Source organism: Ciconia boyciana, chromosome 1 (assembly GCF_034638445.1).
Source record: "Ciconia boyciana chromosome 1, ASM3463844v1, whole genome shotgun sequence".
Classification (NCBI taxonomy): domain Eukaryota; kingdom Metazoa; phylum Chordata; class Aves; order Ciconiiformes; family Ciconiidae; genus Ciconia; species Ciconia boyciana.
In genome coordinates, this window is record NC_132934.1 from 133,842,700 (window position 1) to 133,866,037 (window position 23,338).

General features: G+C 37.6%; 1 protein-coding gene across 1 annotated transcript in view; it reads left to right on the forward strand.

Moving 5' to 3' along the window:
- MAP3K15 (mitogen-activated protein kinase kinase kinase 15) overlaps positions 1 to 23,338 on the forward strand; it is a 92,442-nt gene that overhangs the window by 12,280 nt on the left and 56,824 nt on the right. The window contains exons 2-3 of the mRNA XM_072852608.1: positions 14,295 to 14,434; positions 17,873 to 17,896. Coding sequence (XP_072708709.1) covers positions 14,295 to 14,434; positions 17,873 to 17,896 — 164 coding nt within the window. The remainder of the gene's footprint in view (positions 1 to 14,294; positions 14,435 to 17,872; positions 17,897 to 23,338) is intronic.

A 23,338-nucleotide genomic window follows, 5' to 3' on the forward strand; every position in this document is an offset into this window, starting at 1 on the left:
TCAGGACTCTGTACAGTGTTTGGATAACCTGATAACACAGATTTCCAAAACATTTTCTAAGAAGCTGCTTGCCATCTGAAGAACACCTGAATTACTGCTGTGAAGTTTCTTTTTTCCTCATTGCATTTGAAACTGCTTGTAAAACCAGCACACAGACTCTAGTGATATAAAATTCAGTGTTCTGCCTGCTCCATGGCTCAAGACTTACTTACAGGCATAGGCATACATACATATACAGAATTCAGAAATCTTCAAAAGGGAAAATTTGCTTAGTAGAAAAACTTGCACATTAATAAAGATGCTCACTGTTTCTGTAGTGCCCCCCACCCCCCTTTTTTTTTTCAGTTTTGTTTTTATTCTTCTTTGCTGATCATCCCCAAATCTGACTATGGTCTTTCCCCAAAATAAGAAGAAAAGGATGCTCCATTAAGAAGTGCCAGAGATTTCATGAAGTCTGTTTGGGACTTTGGACAATGAAAGTACTTACAGACTGCTGATTTGAACAGCAGTATAAAAACTTCAGCTGTGGATTCAGTTGTATGATAAATAGAATGTTGCAAGAAATCAGCCTCAAAACAATACTTGTAGAGTTAGATTAGCTTTTGTCTTGTAAATTTATCTTGGGATTTATTAGAAAGAGGAAAAAATACACCATCAAATACTTAAACTGAGATACTGTCAGCATCCATGCTAGGATTCGTCTTGTGACAACTTTATATGTATGTATATTTTGAGGCGAACCATCCTACACTACATTTATTAAATGCTGGAGACCATGTTTAGAGGCTTGTTGTAAAATCACAATTTCATGTGATTCATTGTGTCTGATGAATCGCAATTTGGAAGTACTGATATTTCTCTGACTCTAGAGAGATCCTATGATGATTAGCTTTGGGTATCTTACTTTTAGTTATAATCTTAGTTAAAGTAGGGAAATCTAGAATGGATCTGCAGTGATAACAAACAAGCTGTGTTCATGCTTAATATTCCCTGTCTACACACTGGAAGTAATAATGTGTAATGTATTTATAGGATAGTTAAAGATTAAGAAGATAATGGTTGTGACTTGCTTTGGAAAGGCCAGCTACTGAAATTCTAGATTCTGTTAATCACTACTTAGTGCCTTGAAATAGATTTTTCTCATTTTTTAATGAATGTTGCCCATTTTTTATATTATAGTGTTCAGTGGTACATGAGGATTTTTTCAGTAGTGCATGCAGTCTTTTAGGCTGGCACATAAAGCTTGTACTGTTTACAGGAAAGTTAAAAATAGCAGATTGAATCCACATCTGCCCAGCATCCAGAATATTAAATCAAGAACTCTGTATCTATATGTGAGTGCAAGTCTCTTGGCTCACAGAGGATGCTGTGGCTTTATGTAAACTTTATTTTCATTTGCACTTTAATAATACTGCCTTTCCTCAATTAGCATTTTCTCTGTGCATAATTTATTGTGCTTTTATGTGGGTCCTAAATGGCAGTCTAGGAGGCTATCAACATCAAGAGGAAATCTGTAATCTAGTTATGAGGTGGGATACCTCAGTTTGGTACGTACAAGTTCCCAGTGCTATTGATAGAGATGTCTCTTGATGGTTTTTGTTTTGTTTTAATATTTGGGAAAAATAAGAGATTCAGAGTAGGAAAGTCTCATTTATTTTTGTATGCTATATTTTTAATTCTTAAAAGAATAAAGGTCTTAGCTTAATCCAGACTTATGAACTTTAGTGTACTGAAATCTTTTTTCTTTCCCTTGTAGTGCCTTTTATTTTGATCTCTCTTCTTATCTCTTACATTTCTTTGGGCAGAAGATAATGCTCAGCATAATTTTATTTTTTCAAATGTTTTTGATATATGTTGTTGGCCAGTGTGTGACCTGTTGGAGATGTGCAGATTTGGCAGTTTTTTTCTGCTCCCCAGCCAAGGTATTCAACATGAAATGATGGGTGACTCTCAAGTGGTTTAGTTTGGATAAATATCTAAAAGTTTGGAGCTTATCTAAACCTCCTTGGCCCAGAAATTGATTTGCCTGCAGTCGGGGAGGAAGGAACAGCCTTTCTTGTTGAATTTTGTACTTTTCTTAATTTCACTTAGGCCAGATTATCCCATAAGTGATCTTTTTTTGATACTTAATTCCCTTTCACTGCCTTTTATGACCCAGTGTAGGAAGTGCAGAGGTGTAGGAAAAGTTAAATAAAGTTCACCTTTCTCTTTTTTCCCCCCAAACTACAGGCAAGGTTCAAATTAGGTTCAGGGTTGGGGTGTTTTTTCTGTACGGTCTCTCAACTGGCTATCTCAGCTCTAGTAAACATTGCAGTGGAAATAGTCTCATGTGACGCTTGGCACACTGCTGGTGCGGCAGGCAAGTGTGAAGCGCCTGTTTTTAATTTACTCAGCTGTTTCTTTTCTTCTCTGCTGTTAAATAGGGCAGAGAAATGACAGATTCTGTAGAATTAGTAGGCTCTTTGGCTTGCAGAGAAATTTTAGGAAATAATGCTATCCTTAATGACCTGGCATAGTGAAAAGTATGTATGAGGTGAGCCATCTACTCATTATGGCTGTGTAGCATCTATGTCAAATTTTTTAATATACTAAGAGTATATAAACAGGGAAAATTATTGAACCGGTATCTTTCTCAGATCATCTGTGATGGGTAAGTATTTTTGTAGTGTCCTGGATGTGTAGATTCAGAAGCCTTTTTCAATCAGTGATAATGAATTTGGGAAAAAGTGAAGAGTGACTTCTGGAATCTTCATTTGCCTAATGTCTGTGAATAACAAAAAGGAAAATGAATGTAGATTATTTAAATACTCTTTGAGAAGTTTTGAATGCTGCTTCGTTAGTATTCATTTGGGTAAAAAGATTGAATGAGCACATGGGAAGTGCAAGTATCTGTCTTTTTTGAGGTAGGATTCAGGCATATTGATTGCTCTGTAGATGCTTAGCTATTTTGCAGATGGAATACTACAGATGCTAAATCAGTATTTGAGTTGTAACTCATGCCGAGGTACAATTGGATGATAGAAGGGAATAGCTTAGGTAAAATATTAGGAATTTTCTTCTCTCTAAAGGCATTGGGTTTGTTACAAACTACCTTTAAAATGAGGGCTGTTTTTCAAAGCCACTTTCTGTGTTCCAGTGAGGTATGTTGATTCCGCCCCCCCCCCCTGAAAAGCAGAATCTTAATAACTGTATGGTCACCAAGTCCATCTTTGAAATCTCAGTTTATGTGACTAGGCTAGCATCATGCAGCAGCTGTGGGGTAGAAAGAAGCAGGGATGGAATTCAGTTTCGCAGACAAGCATTCAGCTGCTTAAGCCATGATACTGCCCTTTCTCTTCCTGCAATCTTGTCAGTCTCTCTCATGGTGTCACTGCTCATCTTCTGCAGCCAGAAGTGGGTGGGAACTGCTTTGTTCACCACATACCCCGCAGTCACTTGTCTGCTATGAGCTGTGGTGTTTGTCAGCCTGCAATAGCAAATTGCTTTAATTTACCTTTTCTTCTTTCATTTTTTTTTCTTTTAACTTCTGTTGGGTGCACACTTTCAAGGTTTAAGTAACAGCCACTGTAAATTTAAGTACTTTGTTTTGGCACTCAAGAAATACGATTATAAAACAGTGTGGATGACCATATCTAAGAGGTGTTTGTGTGGGTACTATCTCAGCCCAGAGTCTTTTCTACTACCTACGAATCTGATTTTTTTAGTTACAGATGCAAGTGTGTTTTATTGTATGATATCTAAAAAGTGAGTTTTCACAAAATTAAGTTTTTAACCTTTATTTCTTTCAATTGTTGTAAAGTCTAACAGTTTCTTAAAGTACTTTTCCAGGAGGCTAGCGGGAAGCTGGTAGCTGATACCACTCACAGGACTGATCAGCTGCAGTGACAGAGCTTCTATCTGCTACTGTGCTAGCACTAAGTTAAGCAGAAAGTATCAAGTCAATTACAGGTTGAAGGATAAGGGGAGGATAGAATGGGAAGGGAGAGAATCAGAGATCATGGGTCATGGGAAAGAGGTAGGAGTTGCAGGCAGGCATAAGCATTCATGTGCCTGAGCCATGAAACTGCTCAAATGGCTAAGATCCAAGTGATGAGATCTCTGTCTCAGTTTCTAACCCAGGAGCTTGAAGGCTGTAATTTTACAAAGAAATGGCATAAATATTGATCTCTTGTGCATGTCACAACTTTCAGAATTCATTTATTAGCAGTGTGCAGACCTTGGCAGGACCCAACTGATATGATTGTGGTTGGTAACTAAAGATCTGTGACTTTGTCGTTCCAGAGTGGGTAAATTTTTATATTCCTTCCTCAAGGAAGGGTGGCTGTGCAAAGGGGTGTGTACTGGGTGAGTTTCCAGTGACAGTGTGTGTGGACATTCTTTTTTTACCTCTCACACCACTGTGAGTTAGCTCCCTCAGACTTGAGGCTATGTTGTTCCCACGACCTCACAAGCTATAGTGTGAAAGGAGGGGGGGGGAAAAAAAAAGAAAAGAAAAGATAAAGTCTGTTACTAGCTTTAGTATGAATGTCATTGCCTTACAGGGAAATGTAATGCTTATATTTGGCTTGAAGGTAATTTTATAGGCCCAGAGATTATAGTCACTGCTTCAGTGTAACTAAACAATCAGATTATATGAGTAGCAGAAGACTCTGAGCTGAGATAGTACATGCAAAAACACTTCTTAAAGAACAGTCATCCACGCAGTTGTATAATCATATCTATTGAGTGCCAAAACAAACATCATAAGCTGGGATCCACAAATGATCTCCCAGTTTATGGAAAACTCAAGCAAGAGTTAGGCATTTCAGATACTCCTTTGGAAATCTTAGCAGAGGGTTTCAGTTGTGACAATCCTTCCCTTTCTTTCTCACAGGCAGAGAGACTGCGGGTATAGTGCTGATGAGAAAGAGCTGGAGTCCTTCTCCATTGGCCACCAATTTGTTGGTCAGCTGGTGGGAATGTCTGCAGGGAAATATCTGCTGAGATATCATTCTTGACTGAAATGCCTTAATGGCTAATGAAATTCTTCAAAGCAGAGCTGCGAGACTCTATGCAGGGGGTTCATAGCACTGAACACCTTCGATGTGGGTGTCTGCAGTTGGCTTTGACTCCCTTCATAGTTAGTGGAGAGAAATGGGCACTTCTGGGCTGCAATTCATCTCATCCTGAAGTAGACTTCTGACAGATCAGATGAACGGTGCTCTAAAAGTGCTTTTCCTCTCTTGGTGTTGACAATGAAGGGAGCAAGGACTGTCTCATCTGAGACCAAACATCTCCCTTGTGACTCTGACCAGCTCACTGCTGAAATCTTAGCTTTGGAACGAGCAGTGTTTCATGAGGCTAACAAGTACTTCCAGGCAGCCTGACTTGTCTGACAATTTTCTGTTTTGGTGCTTGGAAACACTAACGCTTCTTAATTTGGCATGAGAGGATGTTTAACATTGGCCAGAAGAAGTTCTCCAACACAGTCTCAGAAATGACTGGGTTGTTTTTAATTAAATCTTTTATAAAGAAAAAAAAAACAACCTGAAGCAAAGACTGGCAAAGTTAAAAAGGACTGAAAGCAAAACTTTTTCATGGAAAACATTAAGCAACTTCTAAGCTTAGGCATACACTGTTTACAGTGAATTGTATATTTCCTAACTTCTGCAATTCAGTATTGCAAGAAGAGCTCTTTGAGGATTAGTTCTTTGTTTCCTTCTTTCCCTAAACTGCCAACTGTACAAAAAATAATAAAGTCTTCTTTATTGCCTTGCCTTGTTTGAAACTTAGTTGTACTGTGAATTTAATTATATTTAAGAAACACCTACAATGTTTCTTAAAGCTTTTGCTTTTGGTATCCAAAGTTTTTGGAAGAATCCTTGCTTCCATTTAACAAAAAAGTTCCTAATATGCAATTGCAGGGGAAAGAATTGAAAGCTTCAGGTGATGTATCCAATGAATAAGGAAACCCCAAAACCTAAAAATAGATGAGAACTCAGGTTACAGATCAACCCCTAGAACTGGCAGTGTTGCTCACCTGCTGTAATTTGTTCTGTTCCTTTTAACTGAAGTGCAGTTTCTTGGGTGATTTAATTTTTGGAACAGATGGTTATTTTGATATTAAGGAACATGTATCAATTATAAATATGGCACAAATACTTTGTCATAGTTTAGAAAAATTAATAGTTTTAGAAACTAGTTTCTCCTGAGTTGCAATAAATGCCACTGGAGCATGAAAAATATGTTCTGGTTCTATTTTTAATGTGTGTTCCGTGTACCAGAGGACAGATGAAAGATGGTGGTATCTGAGTACAACTGTAAAGTAACACCACAGTGCTAAACATGAGTAGTGGCTGTAACATTTGGATCTGAATGAAACCCTGTTGTGGAGTTCGTTGTATGAAATGAGTACTTGCCGTTGTATGAAATGAGTACTTGTACAGAATTATGAAAGCCAGAGATGAGCATTGGCCCCTCAATCTTGTCCATGCCGTTGTTTTGGATGATTTTGGATGATTTGTCTGATTTTCACTGTATCCTGAGGGTTGGTTTTGCTGGATGGGAATTGCCAGTGAATGTTACAATGTCATATGTTACTAAGATAGCCTAAGACTAAAATTTTCAAATCTTGTTGCCAAAGGCTGGTATTTGAAATCAAAAGGAAAAAAGGTTACAGGTGAGAACTGATCTCATGAACAAGAAGTTTCCTTCTGGTTACGATTAAAGTAAATATTTAAAATAAATATGGTTTTTATATTCCTTACCTACATTAAAATGCTTTCAGGGTCTGTGTACATGTTGCTGTGCTGGTTGCACTCATTACTGGTTTCACTCCAGCTGCCTGTGCCTCCATTTCTTCCACACGGGATTATTCTGCTGGCTCCTTCTTTGGACTTCACATTTCACCACCTGCAGGATGGCTATCCAAAAATCTCTTGTTCCTGTGCCATTTCAGGCCGCTGGGGGTTCTCCCAGTGGTTTGAATGGAAGCCGTATGAGACACTCTTGTGATCTATACATGAAAAACAAGTGTATGGGCTTCCTTATCTCCACTTTCAGAGTGTAATCCAGGCTATGACTTTGCTTGGTAAGTTCTAACCATTCTGGTAGTTTAAAAACTGCTGTATTTCAGCTTTTTGCCTTTAGTAGCTGAGATACTTGAATTTGAGTGCTCCAAACTTTTTAGGTGTGTAGGAAGGAGGAGATGCCTTGCTGGGCCACATGAAAGGACTCTCTAGCATGTACCCAAATGCTGTGGTTAGAAACAGACTTGAATGTCAACTCTTCTTCCTCCTCCTCCTCTACGTGGATGTGCCCGCTTTCCACACAAAGGCAGTGGGTCAGCTGGATCTGGCCTGTGAAGTGCCAGTTGGACCACTTTGCTTAACACAGCTGTTCCCAGATTTGTCTCTGGAGGTGGGACACTGCCAGTTTTAATGTGTTTGGGTGTTAGGTGGAGCAAAACAATTGTCCTAATTGTTGCAGTTAGTAATGCTGCCATGTAGTGGAAAGGCTCATCTGAAAATTAAAGTTTTTCGATTTCCTAGGAACAGCAGGCCTCTGGATTTGCCTGGTCCTTTCAGGACAGTTATTTAACAGCCAACTTCCCTTAACCAAGAATGCTGTTTCTGCTCAGCTAATACATAGTTAAAATTACTTCTTCAGCCCTCACAGTATTCACATTCACAGAGCAGAATGACTTCATGGGGAAGGATGCGAAACTGTTTTCCAGAGCAAGATTTGACACACAGAAAGTAAGAAATGCAAAAGAAGGGTCTGACTTTCCTCCTTGTGTTTGCTGTTCTGATAATGTTGGCTTTCATGAGGGCCACAATTGTTAGGCTTTTTTTCCTTTTTCCTTTTTTCCTTTTTTTTCCTAGGTGAGAGGAGCAGAACTGGTACATTTTGGTGTGTGGTGCACCTTTCTCACCAATAGATCATTTTGTAACATAAAACCTGTGGCAGATGAAGGTAAGGTTAAAGCCACAACTGAGTAAAAGGCAAATGACAAGCTCAGTCTGAGAACACAGATTAGAGGTGTTGCCCTGTTTTTGATAAAACATGTGCCTGAAATTGCCACTTTACAACAGTCCTTTTGTTTTCCTGAGCAAACAAATGATGGATGAGCACATTTCAGAATTTTTGCTGTTTGATGCCCAGGTTTTCAGAATTCCTAAAGCACTTAACAAATCCATTAGAACTGTCAAAAGTGAGATATATCTAAGTTTAGATTTTGCTTCATTTTATAATCAGAGTGGGTATGGATGGATAATACACCAGAATCAGAATCTAATTTTCTCTGTTGTCTTCCCAAGATAATAATCCTTTAAGAATAGTGAATTAAAAATTATTTGACCAATATTAAAGTTGTCTTCTTTCTCCAATTTGTGATTGGTGTCATTAATAAAACTTCAAAATCTCACTGTTTTTTCTTCAGTGCTTAGTATATGTGAACAGAAAGAAATCTTCTTTTTTCCCAAATTAATATGAGGATTCATACTTAATTTAATTCTTAAATTTCCTGTCCTTTGAGTTCTCAGTTCCTTTGGCCTGTGAACTATACGTTCTTTCCAAAGGAAGTGCCCTCACTGTATCAGAAAGTTTCAGACCTCCAATGTGCATGCTTGTGTTTCCTTTTCTGAAGCAGGAAATAGGCTTAAACTTGTAGTCAGACTCCAGCCACAACTGAATTCTTGTGCAAAAATTGATTGCGGCTTATAAGAACAACCTTCCTTCTTAAAGGTGCTTTGTAAGCAATTGCTAAACTATTACAGTTAATTTTAATTTAGTATTTATACAAAAGTGCAGTACTTGGTTTTAATCTACAAGAAGTTAAGCTTAATCTGAAATATATGAAATGGTTTTTAAGAAGTTGTTTAATGTGATTATAATATGTACAAGTCTATATTGCGGGATAAATCATTGCTACCTAGTTGGTTTTTATTTTTGTGACCAATTCTGGCCCTATAGCAAACCAGTGAAGTTAGCAAAGTTCGTGCTATACTATTGCGAACTTGGAGAGGTTTAATTGAAATACTCTTGGTTTCAACCAGAAATTCGTAAATTTAGAAAAAAGTTGCATGTTTGTGTCTCATGAGACTTTTATCTTCTAAGGCAACTTCTGGTTATATTTTTGTGTTTTACTTTGTGATTGGAACAAGCTTTTTTTTTTAAAAAAAAGAGAAAAGTAAGCAGATTCTTACAGAATAGCATGATTTTAGAGCAGTGAGATTTTAAGAAAACTCGATGCATCGAGAGCGCCATAATAGCATCACAAATGTTGACAGCGGTTTTGCACTAAAATTGGCTTGTGTTTAGGATGTAATGGAAGGCACTGACAGTTTGCCGATATAACAAACTGTGCTGAAAAACTACCTTAACAGTTCTGTTGGTAGTTACTACCATGCTTTATTGCTTTGAGCTGTTCCCTCTCCCAGTTTCTGGGAGTACAGGGTATATTAAAGTTGAGAGTGTGCTTTTTGTTTTAGCTTAAGTGAAAGCTGCAAAGGTTCCTAGTTTTCAAATACACTTCAAATTTTACCATAATTGTTTCCTCATAAAAACTTTGCTATTCTTTCTTTTAAAGGACCATGCAATCATGCAGAAAAAAAAATTGAACGTGCATCCTGAAGTTATGGATTCTTGAAGATAGTTATGATTTTTTTTTTTTCTTTAGGAGCATTGTTGTTCTTCTGAAGAATAACTTTGACAGTTTCCTCCAGTGAATTTCAAGGATAACACATTTGTTTATTTACTGACTATGAAGGACAGTGATGCAAATAGCCAATAATCTGAAGCAATAGTAATCTGAAGGTTCATAATTTACCAGGATGCTAGTGAATAACAAGGAGCAGAGTTTTGCAGTTTCCTCCAATAAGGTTTCTGTTATCATGTTAAGGTTTTTTTTTTTTAACTCTATTATGTATAGATAGGTTCCAAATGCGGAAAAATAATTAATCCATAATAATGGACTAAGGTTCTTGCTCTCCACACAAATAAGGCTGGATGGAGGTGAGTCTTAGGTTAGAAGTTGAAAGCAATACAGACTTTTTCTGACTTTTTCTTCTGTTAGGCCTCCTGGATTTCATTTAACTTTCAGCATATTTCAGGCTATTTCTTAATTTTCTCTTGTTTACTACTTTTAACTTATAAATCCCAAAACCTGGTGCCAAAATTTTCCTTTTGTTGTTGCTAGCAATGCCATAAATCGTACAACAGTCACATGAAGACTTGTGATTTGCTTAGATCATTAAATTATATGATGCCTTCAGGTGCATTCCAGATAGAGAAATAAGTCCTCTGGTTTTAACCTGTGTAATAATGTTTTTCCTGTTGAAGTATTTATTAGTTTCATAGTCTCCTGTTTTACCACAAGTATTGATCTCTAATCTTCATTTCAGTTGTCATAGTTATTTATCTCTTCCCCTCTCTGGTCTCTTAAGACACGCTAGTGTTAAAATATGTAAACTATAGTATAAGAAATTATTTATGTGCCATCTGCTGCAACAATGCAGGGACCTAATCAAGGTTGTACTAGTAATACTGATGAATTACCTTAATGTGCTAAAAAATATACAGATAGCATAGTTGTTTTACAATGGAAACAAAAGCTTAGACAAATTAACTGCAATCAGATACTTAATAAAGTGAGGTCTATTTTTGGGTTCATGACAAAAGAGAACTATTTTCAGGATGAAAATAGTTTCATGCGCAACTACAAGAGAACAAAAAGAGTTGAAAAGATCTCTTAAGAAGAAATGAGGAAGGACACATTTTTATGGGTATGTTCTTTTGAATGTGAGTTGCTGCTGCAGAAACAAAGCAATGAATTTAGATGTTCTGTTCCAGAATCATCCAAAATTGGTCGTGTGCAACATTAAGCACATCTCCACACCCTCTGGTGGATGCATTGTAAAGGTCTTTGTACTTCAGTTGGAAGCCTTCTGCCTTTACAGAGGGGCTGTACCTTCCCCTGCTCTCTTTCTTTCTGAACATTGGAAACCATATCCATTGGTCTTTTAGACCTACGTGAAATGTTTCATTATTCACAATTCCTCATTTTTTCACAAATGTTTTGTTCAATTCAAAATTCCTCATTCATTACAAGATTTGATCAAAGTTGGCATTAGCTCTTGTTTCACACTTGTCTATAATGGAGGAAGATGAACCTAAATTTGGAAGGGGAAGCCCAGAAGTATGTTTGGCTGAACAGGCTCTCCTGATATGGAGGATGGGAGTTGAGGATGAAGTATGATTGACTTATGTTTCTATTCATAAATCAAGCTTTGTGAAGCAGATACTAGTGTTGTAGTATTTCTTTTTATGTATCTCAGCAAGTTTAAGGGAATTTTTGTCTCTTATCAGCCATACTAAATATGTGGTTGAAGTACAGGGCCCCATGTCTGTGTTTAAAGAACTGTAGATGAAAGATTTTAGCATAAACCATAAGAAAAATACAGGACAATTGAAACAGAAATATTTGTGGTGTCACATATTAGCATTGTTCATTGAGTGATTCACAAAACTGTTTACAACAAGAAGAGAGATGTAACCCTGAAAACAGTAGTGTTGGGGAGCGTGCTTAGACCCAGTGATCAGTGACACTGAGCACCGTACTCTCAGCGCCCCGTGCACTGGAGACGTCTTGGGGATCTGCTTCTTTAATAAGCATTTATTGTTGGTCCTCTGTTCTCCACCTAAATTTGCATTTATTTCCTGGGGCCACGGGACTCAAGCTACATTTCATTAGCACATTAGTAAAGCTGGTTTGTAAGTAGATCTCCCTGCTCCAAGTCTGCTGCTGTTCCTGCTGGAGGGGGGCTTGGAGAGCTCCCTGGGAATGCAGCTGCTCATCACTGCTCTAGTCCACAGCCACTGGCACTTCTGATGCTCTGCTTCTGTCCACTGTAATTTGCTTCTGTGTCATCCTTGACTCCCATGATCAGACTGGATCCATTCAATTATCCTCTTGGGGCTTTTTTTCACTTGCATGCGTATTTTTGTGATACCATCTTCGTCCTTGCTAGTCTTCAATTTGTTTTATTTCTATTTTATTTTACCTTATTCACACCTGTGTTCACGAGGTGTGAATAAACAAGAAAACCTCATTCTCATAACTCTTCATTTGTCAGTGTGAATGAATATCTAAGTGATGAATAATTACCCTTTTTAATGCAGATGCTTACTTCTGTTCTTATGTCCATTTAATGGGTTTCCAATACTACTTACATTGTTACCTAGTAGCAGTCAACAGAAGACAAATTTCAGTTGTAGACTACTACATATGGCAATGAACTGTGTATAGCCTTGTTTCAATAAACTCTGTTACGGATCATAGCTCACATTGTATTGCAAAATATAATATTTGTGTGCTACATGAACACATTGTCTAAATTATCTTACCGGGATGGTGATTGTGATTTCACAGCACTCTGGTTCCACAAAAACAATTTATACAAGTGCTAAAAACAGTCCAAGCTCTTAGACTTAATTTTTTTCCTAGATGGTATTTGATTCTAGGTCTGCTTGTTAGTTTGTCTTAACTTTTGTTTTATAGATCATTTATGTTTTCCAAAATGATTTTGTAATATTTTGTAATATATGAATTTGTAATATCCATCTAGATTGGATGTGTTTATGGAGCTGGGGTTTACTGCTTCAAGCCTGCTCAGTCTGTGTGACCCTACAGTGTGCAGTATACCAGGAATTTTGTCCATGCTGTAGAGAGCTGGCTAAACAGGAACTGGAAAGATCATCAGTAGATGGTGCAGGATTTGAGGTTCCACAGGGTTAAGGGGATTTTCTCATGTTGCCATGGTTTTGTGTTGGGGTTTTGTTTTTTTTGGGAGGAGGGGGGTGTGTTTGGATTTTTGTGTTGTTTGTTTGTTTGTCTTGTTGGGTTTTGGTTTTTTTTCTTCTCTTGAATGGTGATGTTTTGGTCTTAAGGCAGGTCATTGTCTTTGGACTCAAAATGTTCCTTGTGCTTTAACAGGGAGTCTGTTAGTAACCTGAGGGACTGGCTGACCCAGTGTGGTGTGTTAGCATAGCCTGATGGAATTGTACAGGAGTGTATATTCATTACAGGCTTTTCCAAGAACTTGCATGTTAAGTATGGGGTATTGATTCTTGTGATCTCTAACCTCAGTGAAGCCCAGGTAAACTGGCTGCTGTGTTTGGATCTTATACATCAGACCTGCTTTTAGATTTCTTGTTTACTAATAGCTCACCTTCCTCTGTCATTCCCCATAGGTACAGACACTCTTTGTTACCCCTTCAGAGATGTAGGCTTTACTGCCCAGCTGCACTGAGTCTCTGGAATCTGTTTTGAACCTCAGACTCCCCTGTGGTTTCAATGTCAAGGCTCTAGTCTCATGAATACTTTGCATTTAAGTTCATCCATCTGTCCCATAGCGTTGAAAGCAGACAGACATATAGATACAGACCTTCAGAAAGCTTTAAAGCAAAATTTTCTTAGGTAGCGTAGAGGATATAAGGATCAAGGAAAAAAACTCAGCGTTAAATGTCCTCTTCTCCAGTTACCTCTCCTCTCTGTACTGGCCTTAGGCTTATATGAGAACCAAATCATGAACTCAGAATCTTTTGTCTGTCTCTCAGCTGTTCTGCATAATATGGGGTATTTCTCTTTAGCTCTCTGTATAGGTTATCTTCCACTGACATAAATTTTTTTACTTCCATTTCTGACTAGAATACTACCCAAGGGCAGTGGAAGTCTTGCTCTGACTACTTGTGGTTGAATCCCCTCATTCCTGCACCCCCCATCTTGAACATCTTGCCTGTAGCTTTTAAGAGTCAACTTTCAGAGTCATTTCTTTTTCTACTGTTTAGGAATTTCCTGTTCTCCAAACCTCAGTGTCTTAAGATAAACTTGGTCTCACAGTTTTCCATAATTTTCTGCTACATTCTTGTTCTTAGAGGTTCCACCTGAAGGTTTGGAGCCTTCCATCCTATTAGGCGTTCAGGCTGTCAGGCCTAGTTCAGAGAACAAATGCAGAACTGCTGCTTCACCTGAGGTATTCCTGATGCAGTGATTTCAAAACCTCAAGCAGAATTCATAAACTCTGCCTCCCAGTTACTATAACACTGTGATAATTTCCTGAGCAGGTTCTTATCTTTTATGTGAATGGTAAAATTTACTTGTACCATGAGAAAATTACCCTTATTTGAATATATTGATTTTGTCTGTCCAAATGTATGTGTAATTTCAGGATTTATTTTAAATCCTGTGTAACAATAAAATTGGTTTTAAAATGATAATTTTTTTTAGCAATTCCCCCCTCCCTCTCTCATTTCAGATGTTGCAGTTGTGGACATGAGTGATATTTCCAAGCAACCATCACTGTTCTACCACCTTGGCGTGCGTGAAAGCTTTGACATGGCTAATAATGTTATACTCTACCATGACACTGATGCTGACACTGCTCAGTCTCTCAAAGTAAGGTTCTCACTTCAAAATCTGCTTCATTTCAGAAATATCTTTAAATACCTGATCCTGCAAATGTTTGTGTTTTTCTGAAACTTTAATTGAATGTGATTTCCTGATAGCTACATAACAAAATCATGCTAAGAAAAACAGCTGCTAGCAAAAATACTAATGATTAGAGTAGTATAAAAGCTTGTTTATAAGAAAAGATCCATAGTTTGGTACTGATTTTGCTTCAGATGGTTAGACTTGGAAGTGAGAGTGTAGGTCTGATTTTTTTTCCTTCCTTTCCCTCTTTTAATTAGAGTACATGTAAAAAAATGTTATGGCCTGTATAATGATGACACTTGAACAAGGGCTGTATTGCAGTCTACTCCTACTATTGAAGTACTTGTGTCAGATGAATTTTGTATCTCCTAGGTGCTGAGTAACTAAGACTACAGGAATCTCCTTTTTATTGCTGTTTGGAGATAAAAGAGATCCTCACCAAATCTTTTTATAGGCCTGTTGTTCATTTTTATAGTAGGATAATACATACTATAGACTTAAGTCCTGGAATTGCTGTTCTGGATGCAAGTCATATATTGTGGATGTTTGTGTCTTTCTCAGTGCAGGTTCTCTTTGGTTTAGATCACATTTAGACTTTTATCCTCTGTATCATCACCTACTGCTGCTTTTAATATAATCCATTTTCTTGCTACCTTCACTGAGAGCAGCGTTGTTTATGCTTTGTGGTTTTTTCCTTTTTTTGAGTTATTGCCCCTTGATACTTTGTATTTTTCACACCATCAATGTCCAAAAATCCTTTTTGGAATTCTCCAACCTCTCTTGATCCTATAAGAATATTAAGTTTAATCTTAATTTTGTATGAGTCTCCTTCTCTTTTCCCAGAAAAGCTCTCTTCTGTCACAGCTTCTCTTTCTTCTTTTCTGCTCTCAATGTCATCGATTTTCCTCTGTGTCTAGTATCCCATACTTCCTTTCTTCAGGTAGTGTGGTCCACGTACACATTCACATTCCATGTGACCTGGAGTCACAAGAACTCGGAGTTGGAGCCTCTCTCACTCTTTGCTCAAAGGGGTTATCTGTATGGATCTGTGCTAAGGCATACTTGCATGCCCGCCATTCCTCTAGCTAGTTGGGGTGGGCAGGCATACAACTTCTCATCCTGCATTGGTAATATACCTGACTGCAAAGAGATCTTTCACTTTCATTTTTCATTAACACATGTTTGCCTTTCTTTTATGCTGTCACTCAGATGTTCTGATCAACTTGGTAACTTGGCAAACTGGCACACCCAAGGGTGTGCCAAAAGTTTGGGAAGTACAGGCTAGTCCCCTTCTATTTGTCTCGGCCCAGTGAGGACCTCTGTGGATGGCTTTAATTTCTGCACTTTGTGCCAAGCACATATGCAAGCACCTGCTCCATAACTGGAGTGCTGAATGACCTCCAGGGTTATGTCCATCCATGGGTTGGATCTTCAGATTGATTGTTGCCAGAACTTGCAAGTCTTTGCACTGTCAGTTCTGGGGCTTTTTATCTAAGCACGTAAACCTCAAGGACAAGTCTGAGGACCTGGGAACATTGGAGCATGACTGGGTCACTTAAGGCTAGAAAAGCTATTATCTGCCTTCATCTCTCTTCTGCTAGGAACTCTGTCAGCGTCACTGATCTCTTCATCTCCCAGTTGTTTGCATAACCTCCTTGGCCTACGTAGGCCCCTAGCATATCTTACTATGGGATCAGAAGGCTTGATTTACAGAAGTTGCTGTAACCAAGTAGAAGAGATCCTCTGGATCAAGTGGTAGAGTAGTTTAAGCAGGGCACTGGGACATGGTTCAGTCCTACCCTGATGTCCTTGATACCTCTTCTGCAATTGAGCCCCAGTTCAGTGTTGGATACTATTCAAATATGCTAATACACCTTTCTTAGGAATACTTCAGAAGGTAGACAGGGATTGTTCTTGGGTTCTTTCAGTGAAGAACAGTTCATGACACATTTCATGGTGTAGGTGCTGGATAATTCTCAGAAGAGTTCATTTCTCCCTGCTGAGAAAGATCTTTGTCTGCAGTAGATAAAGCTCTACTGGAGATACTTGCTTAGCTAGGTAGACACATTAATTTTCAGATATGTGATATTTTAGATGTTTAAGCCTTCCATTGCTTTTGTTCTGAGATATTTTATTTGGCTTAAGGAGTTTAAGTTATTCAGTAATTCTGTTTAGGTTTTGGTACCTTAATATGTATTTTTGACCATCTGCTCATGTTTCTTTATTCTCAGGTTTATGACCAATTTGGTCAGGCTTTTTTCCCCTTCCCTTCAGGAATTTATTACTTTACTTGGATCTACGTTGCTGTGCATGCCTGCTAGGAATGGCTAGCCTAAGTGTTATAAAGGCAGTATTTATGACTGCGATTACTTCTACTGGGAAGATCTGTGAAGTTCAGGCAGCCTGACTTTATATAGCTTATTTCTTAGGACCCATCCTGAAATTCTCCCAGGAGTTGTCTCTTCAGTTTCACCAATATTCTTTCCAAAACAACCTAGTTCCAAGCATATAAAAGAATATGTAATCTGGATTTCAAGAGGGTCATATTTGCAGAGCTAAACCTCTTAGATGGCCCCTGGTATTTTGTCTGTTGTTGAGGAAAATGGTGCATGGGCATGATCATTTCTGTGCAGTGGTTGTCCAAGTGGATTTCAGGCTGTCAGATGTGAAGTTACTCAAGCAGAATAATCTTAGGTTGTCAGAGCACATACAATTAAATTATATCAATAACCTTGCTTAGAAACAAGTCTATATCTAACATTTTTAGCGTGCCTTACCTGGAGATCTCTTTAGTTTCACCAAGCAGTGTTCATTGGACATGTAAGCCACCACACTAGAAGGAGGAGGAGGTTACTTACCAGCAGCTGAAAATCTTTGAGATCTGGTTTACATGCCCATTAGTTTATCATCTGCTTCATAGTTTCAATATCTCTCTTTAGATTTTGAGGTGAGAAGGATTAGGGTGTAGGAGGAGTGTGTTGGTCTGTGCCCATCCGGGTAGGAAAGGGACCTAAGTATCTTAAGGATACTCTTTCAGAGAAAAAAAAATCTCCAGCTTTGAATGCTTTTGTCTCACAAATGCCCAGAGTGTGAGTGGGTATGTGGAGTGCTCAGCCTGAGAAACTCCAATTACTGGCAAGTACAACTTTCTTCATCTTCTGAGCACTTCTTTAAATAGGTTTCTTCTTTGAATGGTTCATTTTTTCCTAACCTGAACTACTAAGACTTTTCTTGATGTTGGTCTGTCCCTTTACTTGGAATTTGCTGCGGCAGGAAATCTGGATTATGCTGTGAAGAACACATCTGTGTGTATATATATGTATAGCAATTATTTTTATTGAACGTAGTAATTCCCAGTAAAAATGAATAAACATTTTTATTCTCTTTTTTTTTTCTTTTCAGGATATGGTATCTCAGAAAAACACAGTAAGTATTAAATCCACATTCATTTTAAAACACCAAATGAGGATACTACATTTGAAGCAACTCTAATAACAAAGCTTCCAAGCATATATATGCTCTATATGATTGAAGGAAGTCTGTTTTGCCTATATACAATTCAAACTAGTGGAAATCTTGTTGACTTCCTTTCCAAAGTAAAGCTAGATTAAAAAATTACTTTTCTTTAGAAGTTCCTTTTTAAGTTCTAGAAAAGTGCCAGTAGATGTATGTTATATATGTAGGTTGGTAGATCAAAATTTAAACTCAGAAATTCAAAGTCTCTTTCTCCCTCTACCACTTTCACCCACTTATGCAAATATATATGTGTGTATACTATCTTAATAAGGGTTGCTCTTGTATCTCAAACAGCTTTGGCTTCTGCATACCCATCCTCTTCCTCACAAATTCACAGATTTTTACCTAGGAATGCAAAAGCTTATTTCCCAAAGTAAAAATATTCTTACCCTTAATGCAGGTAAAACCAAACAAGTAAATAAGCCTGAACCCAGATAAAATTTAGTGGTTATTTTAGGCTTATTGCAGTATGCCATGATATCTTAGACAGTTATATATTTTGTCATACTTCACATCATGTCAGTGGTTATTTTCATTAAACACTCTACACTGTTATTTTGAGGACAATTGAATTTGCAAAAATCTTAAATTTCCATTTATTCCTTTCTGTTTCCCCCTATTCACCATATGCTTTTATTTTCTTCTGAAGAATATTGAGCAGGACTAAAGTAATAAAATGTTCTTAGAGTTCGCTAATAATTTAAAAGAGAACTAGAAAAAATAATGCATTAGTCACAGCAGTTTATATTGAGCTGCTGTTTATACTTGGCCGCAGAGCTGCATGTAGGCTAAAGATAGATCAGGTTGAGCGCATGAGTAAATCCAGGTTATTTTCCTGTCTGTCTTGGTGATCTTTGAACTAGTTTCACCTGTGGGGCGTGAACTGCATTTACTGGTCTGTGAAGGGGGGCCTCAGAATGAGGCAGATTTGCTTGTGAATCCTACTATCCATCAACTGGTGGATGATCAAAATGTCACAAGCATGTGTTTTCCCCTCCAGAGCAAGCAGGGGAATTGTGACCGAGTCATTTGGTGGTAGTTCCAGAAATGGAGTAAAGGCAAACAGGACAGTGGCAAGTTCAGCCTAGTGCGATCAGATTAGCAGCCTGAAATATTTTCTTTTGGCAGATTCTTTCTCCCACCAAGGGAGGTATTTACCTTCACATGGAAGAGAAGAAAAGATGGATCTGGTGACATGGTTTCTACAGCAGGGCCTGGTATTAGACCTGTAAACACCATGTGGCTAGCAAAAGGGGCAGAGAGGCATCCTAAAACTAGGATTCTGATCCCTCCTTTAAGAAGGAGGGATTGTCTAACCCACCTTCTTCAAGTGCTTAAATTAAGAAAACAATTGTGAGTAAAACACAGTGAGGAAAAAATAAATTAAATGCCAAGTATGGATTCTTGACCCTTTTGTGTTATTTGAAGTTGTTCATATTCTCTTTGATTAGATAAATGTGCTCCCATATTGCATTCTTTTATCAGTTTTTTAATCAGAAATTACAATAAACTAATTAGCAAGCTAAATAGTTAATAGGTTAAAACTTCATGTTTTTCTAAGTTGGAGTTGACTTCAAATAGACAATTGCTTTCCCCTCCTTTCAGATCCAAATGAGTTGTCATGAGAGGCTTGCAGTTTGCCGCTGCCCCAGTGTGGTTGTCACTGGGGTGCCACTGCTTTGTTGCTTGGTTAAATATTTTACAACCGTACGGGCAATGTCTTGTTTGCAGTTAATTGCTAATGAGGGTTGCTGTGCTAGTTAAGTAGGTACAGAATTGGTGTGAATTTACTGTGTCCAATCAAGTACATAGTTACATAACCATTTCAGTTTAAATGCTGAATATAGATACAATAGTTAATACCCCTGTACTAGGGTTTTGTGTTTTCCTTTCACTTTTCCTGATTGAACAGTGTGGGTATGCCTCTGCCATAGCTGTGGAATAGCAGAAAGAGCTTGAATGCACTCTTCATGAGGGTCTGGAGACATGTTGGAAAGAGGATAGATACTTGATCTGCTAAGCCTTCCTCCAACCCAGAGGTAGCCACAGGAATACCATTGCTGGTTTTATGAAGAGACATCCTCTCTGTGTCTTATAAGCTCTGTGTCCATGCATCTGCACTGTGTATAAGGGAAGGGGGACAACTGAGATTGCTGCCAGGCACAGCACACCATTTTTTCCAGCAGCACAAGCGAAACTTTCTGTACTGGCTGCTGTAGCTCAGAGCTTTCTGTGAGGTTTCCCTGCCCTCACCTTTGCTATTTATCCTGCAAATCTCAAGTCATGTACAAAGGTGCAAAACATCATAGTACAGAACAGATGTGGAGCCATGTTAAAGATGCAGAGAAGGTGAATGTCTAGTGTGTTGTCTGGGGTGATTTTTTTTTTTTATTACAAGCAAGTCTTGAAGAAAATTGATGTTTTCCTTGTAAAGAAAACATTATTCTAATTCAGCATCAAGGAGGAGGCAAAAGCAAGGAAACTGGACATAAAGCTGAAAACAATGCATAGAAAAAAGGTCAGCAATTCATTTGAGATTTGGCCTGAGTACAGCTGATCTAACAGTGAAAATTATACAGCAGCATGCTGCAGTGGTATGAGTCTGAGAGATTTAATAGCTTACTGTCTGAAAAAAGAATGTAAGAGTAGGAGAACTTCTTTCCTTCCCTCCACCATCCAGGAATGAAGTTTTCAGGGATAAGATAAGATGGGGCATGTGATTCAGTTCTACTTGACCCCCCAAACAAGAAATTAAAATTCTGTATTTATAATCTATTGCATACTTGGATACAAAAGGAAAGAATTATAGGCTATTGAAGTTCAGTTCCCAAGAAAGAATTGTCCTGGCATGAAATTCAAGGTCCAGATTCTGTGTCCCATCAGTTAGGTTTCCTTCTGAAGAGCTCCTCAGAGCTTTGAGGACTATTTTCTGCTAATTTTACTGAGGGTGTATGCACAGCTTCCTAGTTTCTGTCAAAATTATCATCCATAAAATAAATTGCAATTATGCAGTCTTGCAGAACAGTTTGTTTCCTGTGTCATGGAAAAATCAAAGTTTTGAGAGCACAGTGGATGCTACTGGACTGTAGAGTACAGGAAAATAAATCTATGGAAAATGGGCTTGTGCTTTGGAGTTTCTTTAGATGTCAGATGGAGAAATGAAATTTCAAGCATTTTCAAAAGCAAAAAATGCTTAAAAAATAATCTTCCCCAAACCAATGTAATAGACAAAATCCATGGGAAAGTTGTTCTATTTTGATGCAACATTTTGTCACTATCCTTGATTCTCCCCCCCAGTAGGGAAATTTCCTCTCCGTCTACATAATTTTAAGGAATGGTGCAGAAAAAAAGTCCAAGATTGAGTGAAGAAAAGAGTGCACAAGGAGCTTTTTAAAAACTGCTGGAGTCAGGAAGCAAAATGTCCAGTCCTTCTGGCAATAGTTCTAGCATTGGTTGCACATAGTTTGAGATACATACTTTGATCCATTCAGTTCATTTGAATGTGGCATTAAAAATACAAACTAGAACTTCCTATTCTGGAAAAATCATTATGGCAAGTACAGAATATAAGGACAAAGACTTAATAGTTGATTTTTCTTTAGTTGATGGTATGCCTGAAGAAATTTGAATAACCCTGTTAATTGCTTTCAGAGAAGGAATTTAAAGGAAAGTAAGCTGGCTATTAAACCAAAAGGTTTATTATGGCATACTTAGGCCTGTGGGCCTGATGAAGTATTTTCAGAGATTTAAATGGTTTTTTTTTCATTAAATCCTGTAGCAGCTCTTATAGTAAGTGGAGAATAATGTCTGGGCCACGGAGGAGTCATTAGCAAAAATGATCTAAAGGGAACAGGATTGCAATTTATCCTTGCCACAAGGAATTTTTATGTTGAAAAATCACTTTTTATTGTAATTGGCAGAAAGTCTCTTCAGAGTTTCAGTAGCTGTATAAATTAGAATGTATCTACTGTTTCAAGGCAATGAACATTTAAGAAAACTAAATAGAAAGATTTTGGCACTTGGACTCATATTGTCCAATTTAGTAGCCCCAATGGATTGAAATGAGAGCCAAGACTCTAAAGTATGATTACATTATATGAATTTAATAATCTGAAGAAGTAGTATTGCAGAATAGCTTTCTATTTTTTATTTTCTGATGATTTTTACAATATATAAAAGTTTGTATGATATGGTCATTTAATGATGTATTTCTAAAAAAGCCTGAGGCAGCAGGAGTATTAGAGTTTGCAAAAGGGCACAGAATGAAAGAGGAGTAGGAACATCTTAAATACAGACAATCATTTTTCCATTTGGGGGGAGAATAGTACAAAGGCAATGGGTAACCCAATAAATATTACTTTTAATGTTTCTAATAATGAAATATGCCACTGTTACTACCGATATAATGAAAACTAAGGCTTTTAAAATTTATTTATGAACGTTAGTTTTTATGGAAATGTTACTATCTCAAGGGATGCATATTTGTAGTGGTTGGATTATGCTTAACTAATCGGGTAATGAATCTGATAGGTTCATAAAAGTAAGACTTGAAAGCATCTTAATGATGACACAAGGAGATGTATAGACAAATCATGTAGACACAGAAATCTTACATTCTGGGTGACAAAGCATTGCACTCCATATATTCCATATATGGACTTGCTATAAGCATCTATATTCATTTTCTATTGTTTCTTTCTTTAATAATTTCTCTATTCATGTGTTGTGTCTGTCTTTTTGATTCTTATGCTGTTTTGTGGTGGTGTTTTCCTCTTTGTTGTTTTATTCCAATTTGGAGTAGGTTGCCAACCACAAAGCTTTTCTTCGGGTTCAAGTACCTCCTGAATACCACAGTGGTAATCTGATAGGCAAAGTATGTATCACTTTAAATCTGCTTTCTGTTGAATAGATATGCCATTTTATTACTGTTTTTCTAGGCATTTAAAAATGTATAAGGATACTTTAAGAATAGTGCTTGGCTGGGCCTTTCCTTTGAAGTGATTGTAATCTTGGAGTACTCATTCCTTGCAAGCTAGATCCCGAGAATTTATAATGTTTGGATTGTGATAATCTCTCTTCACGGTCTTTACATAAAAATACTGCATATATTCAACTTCAGAAGAGGAAGTGTTTTTTAAAAGTTTATAATGTCTTAGTTGCCTGTATCGCAAGATGGATCGGAATGTGATGTCACAGAAAACTACTGTGAAAACCTTAATTCTTAAGACAACAGTGGATTAAACTCCCTGAATACTCAAAAGTTTGTGACTTCTTTGAGTGAATGCAGTTCATTTTCTGTTATCCTATGTGTTTTCCTTCTAACTGCTTTGTAAGGTAGGGTAAGCACTCCTA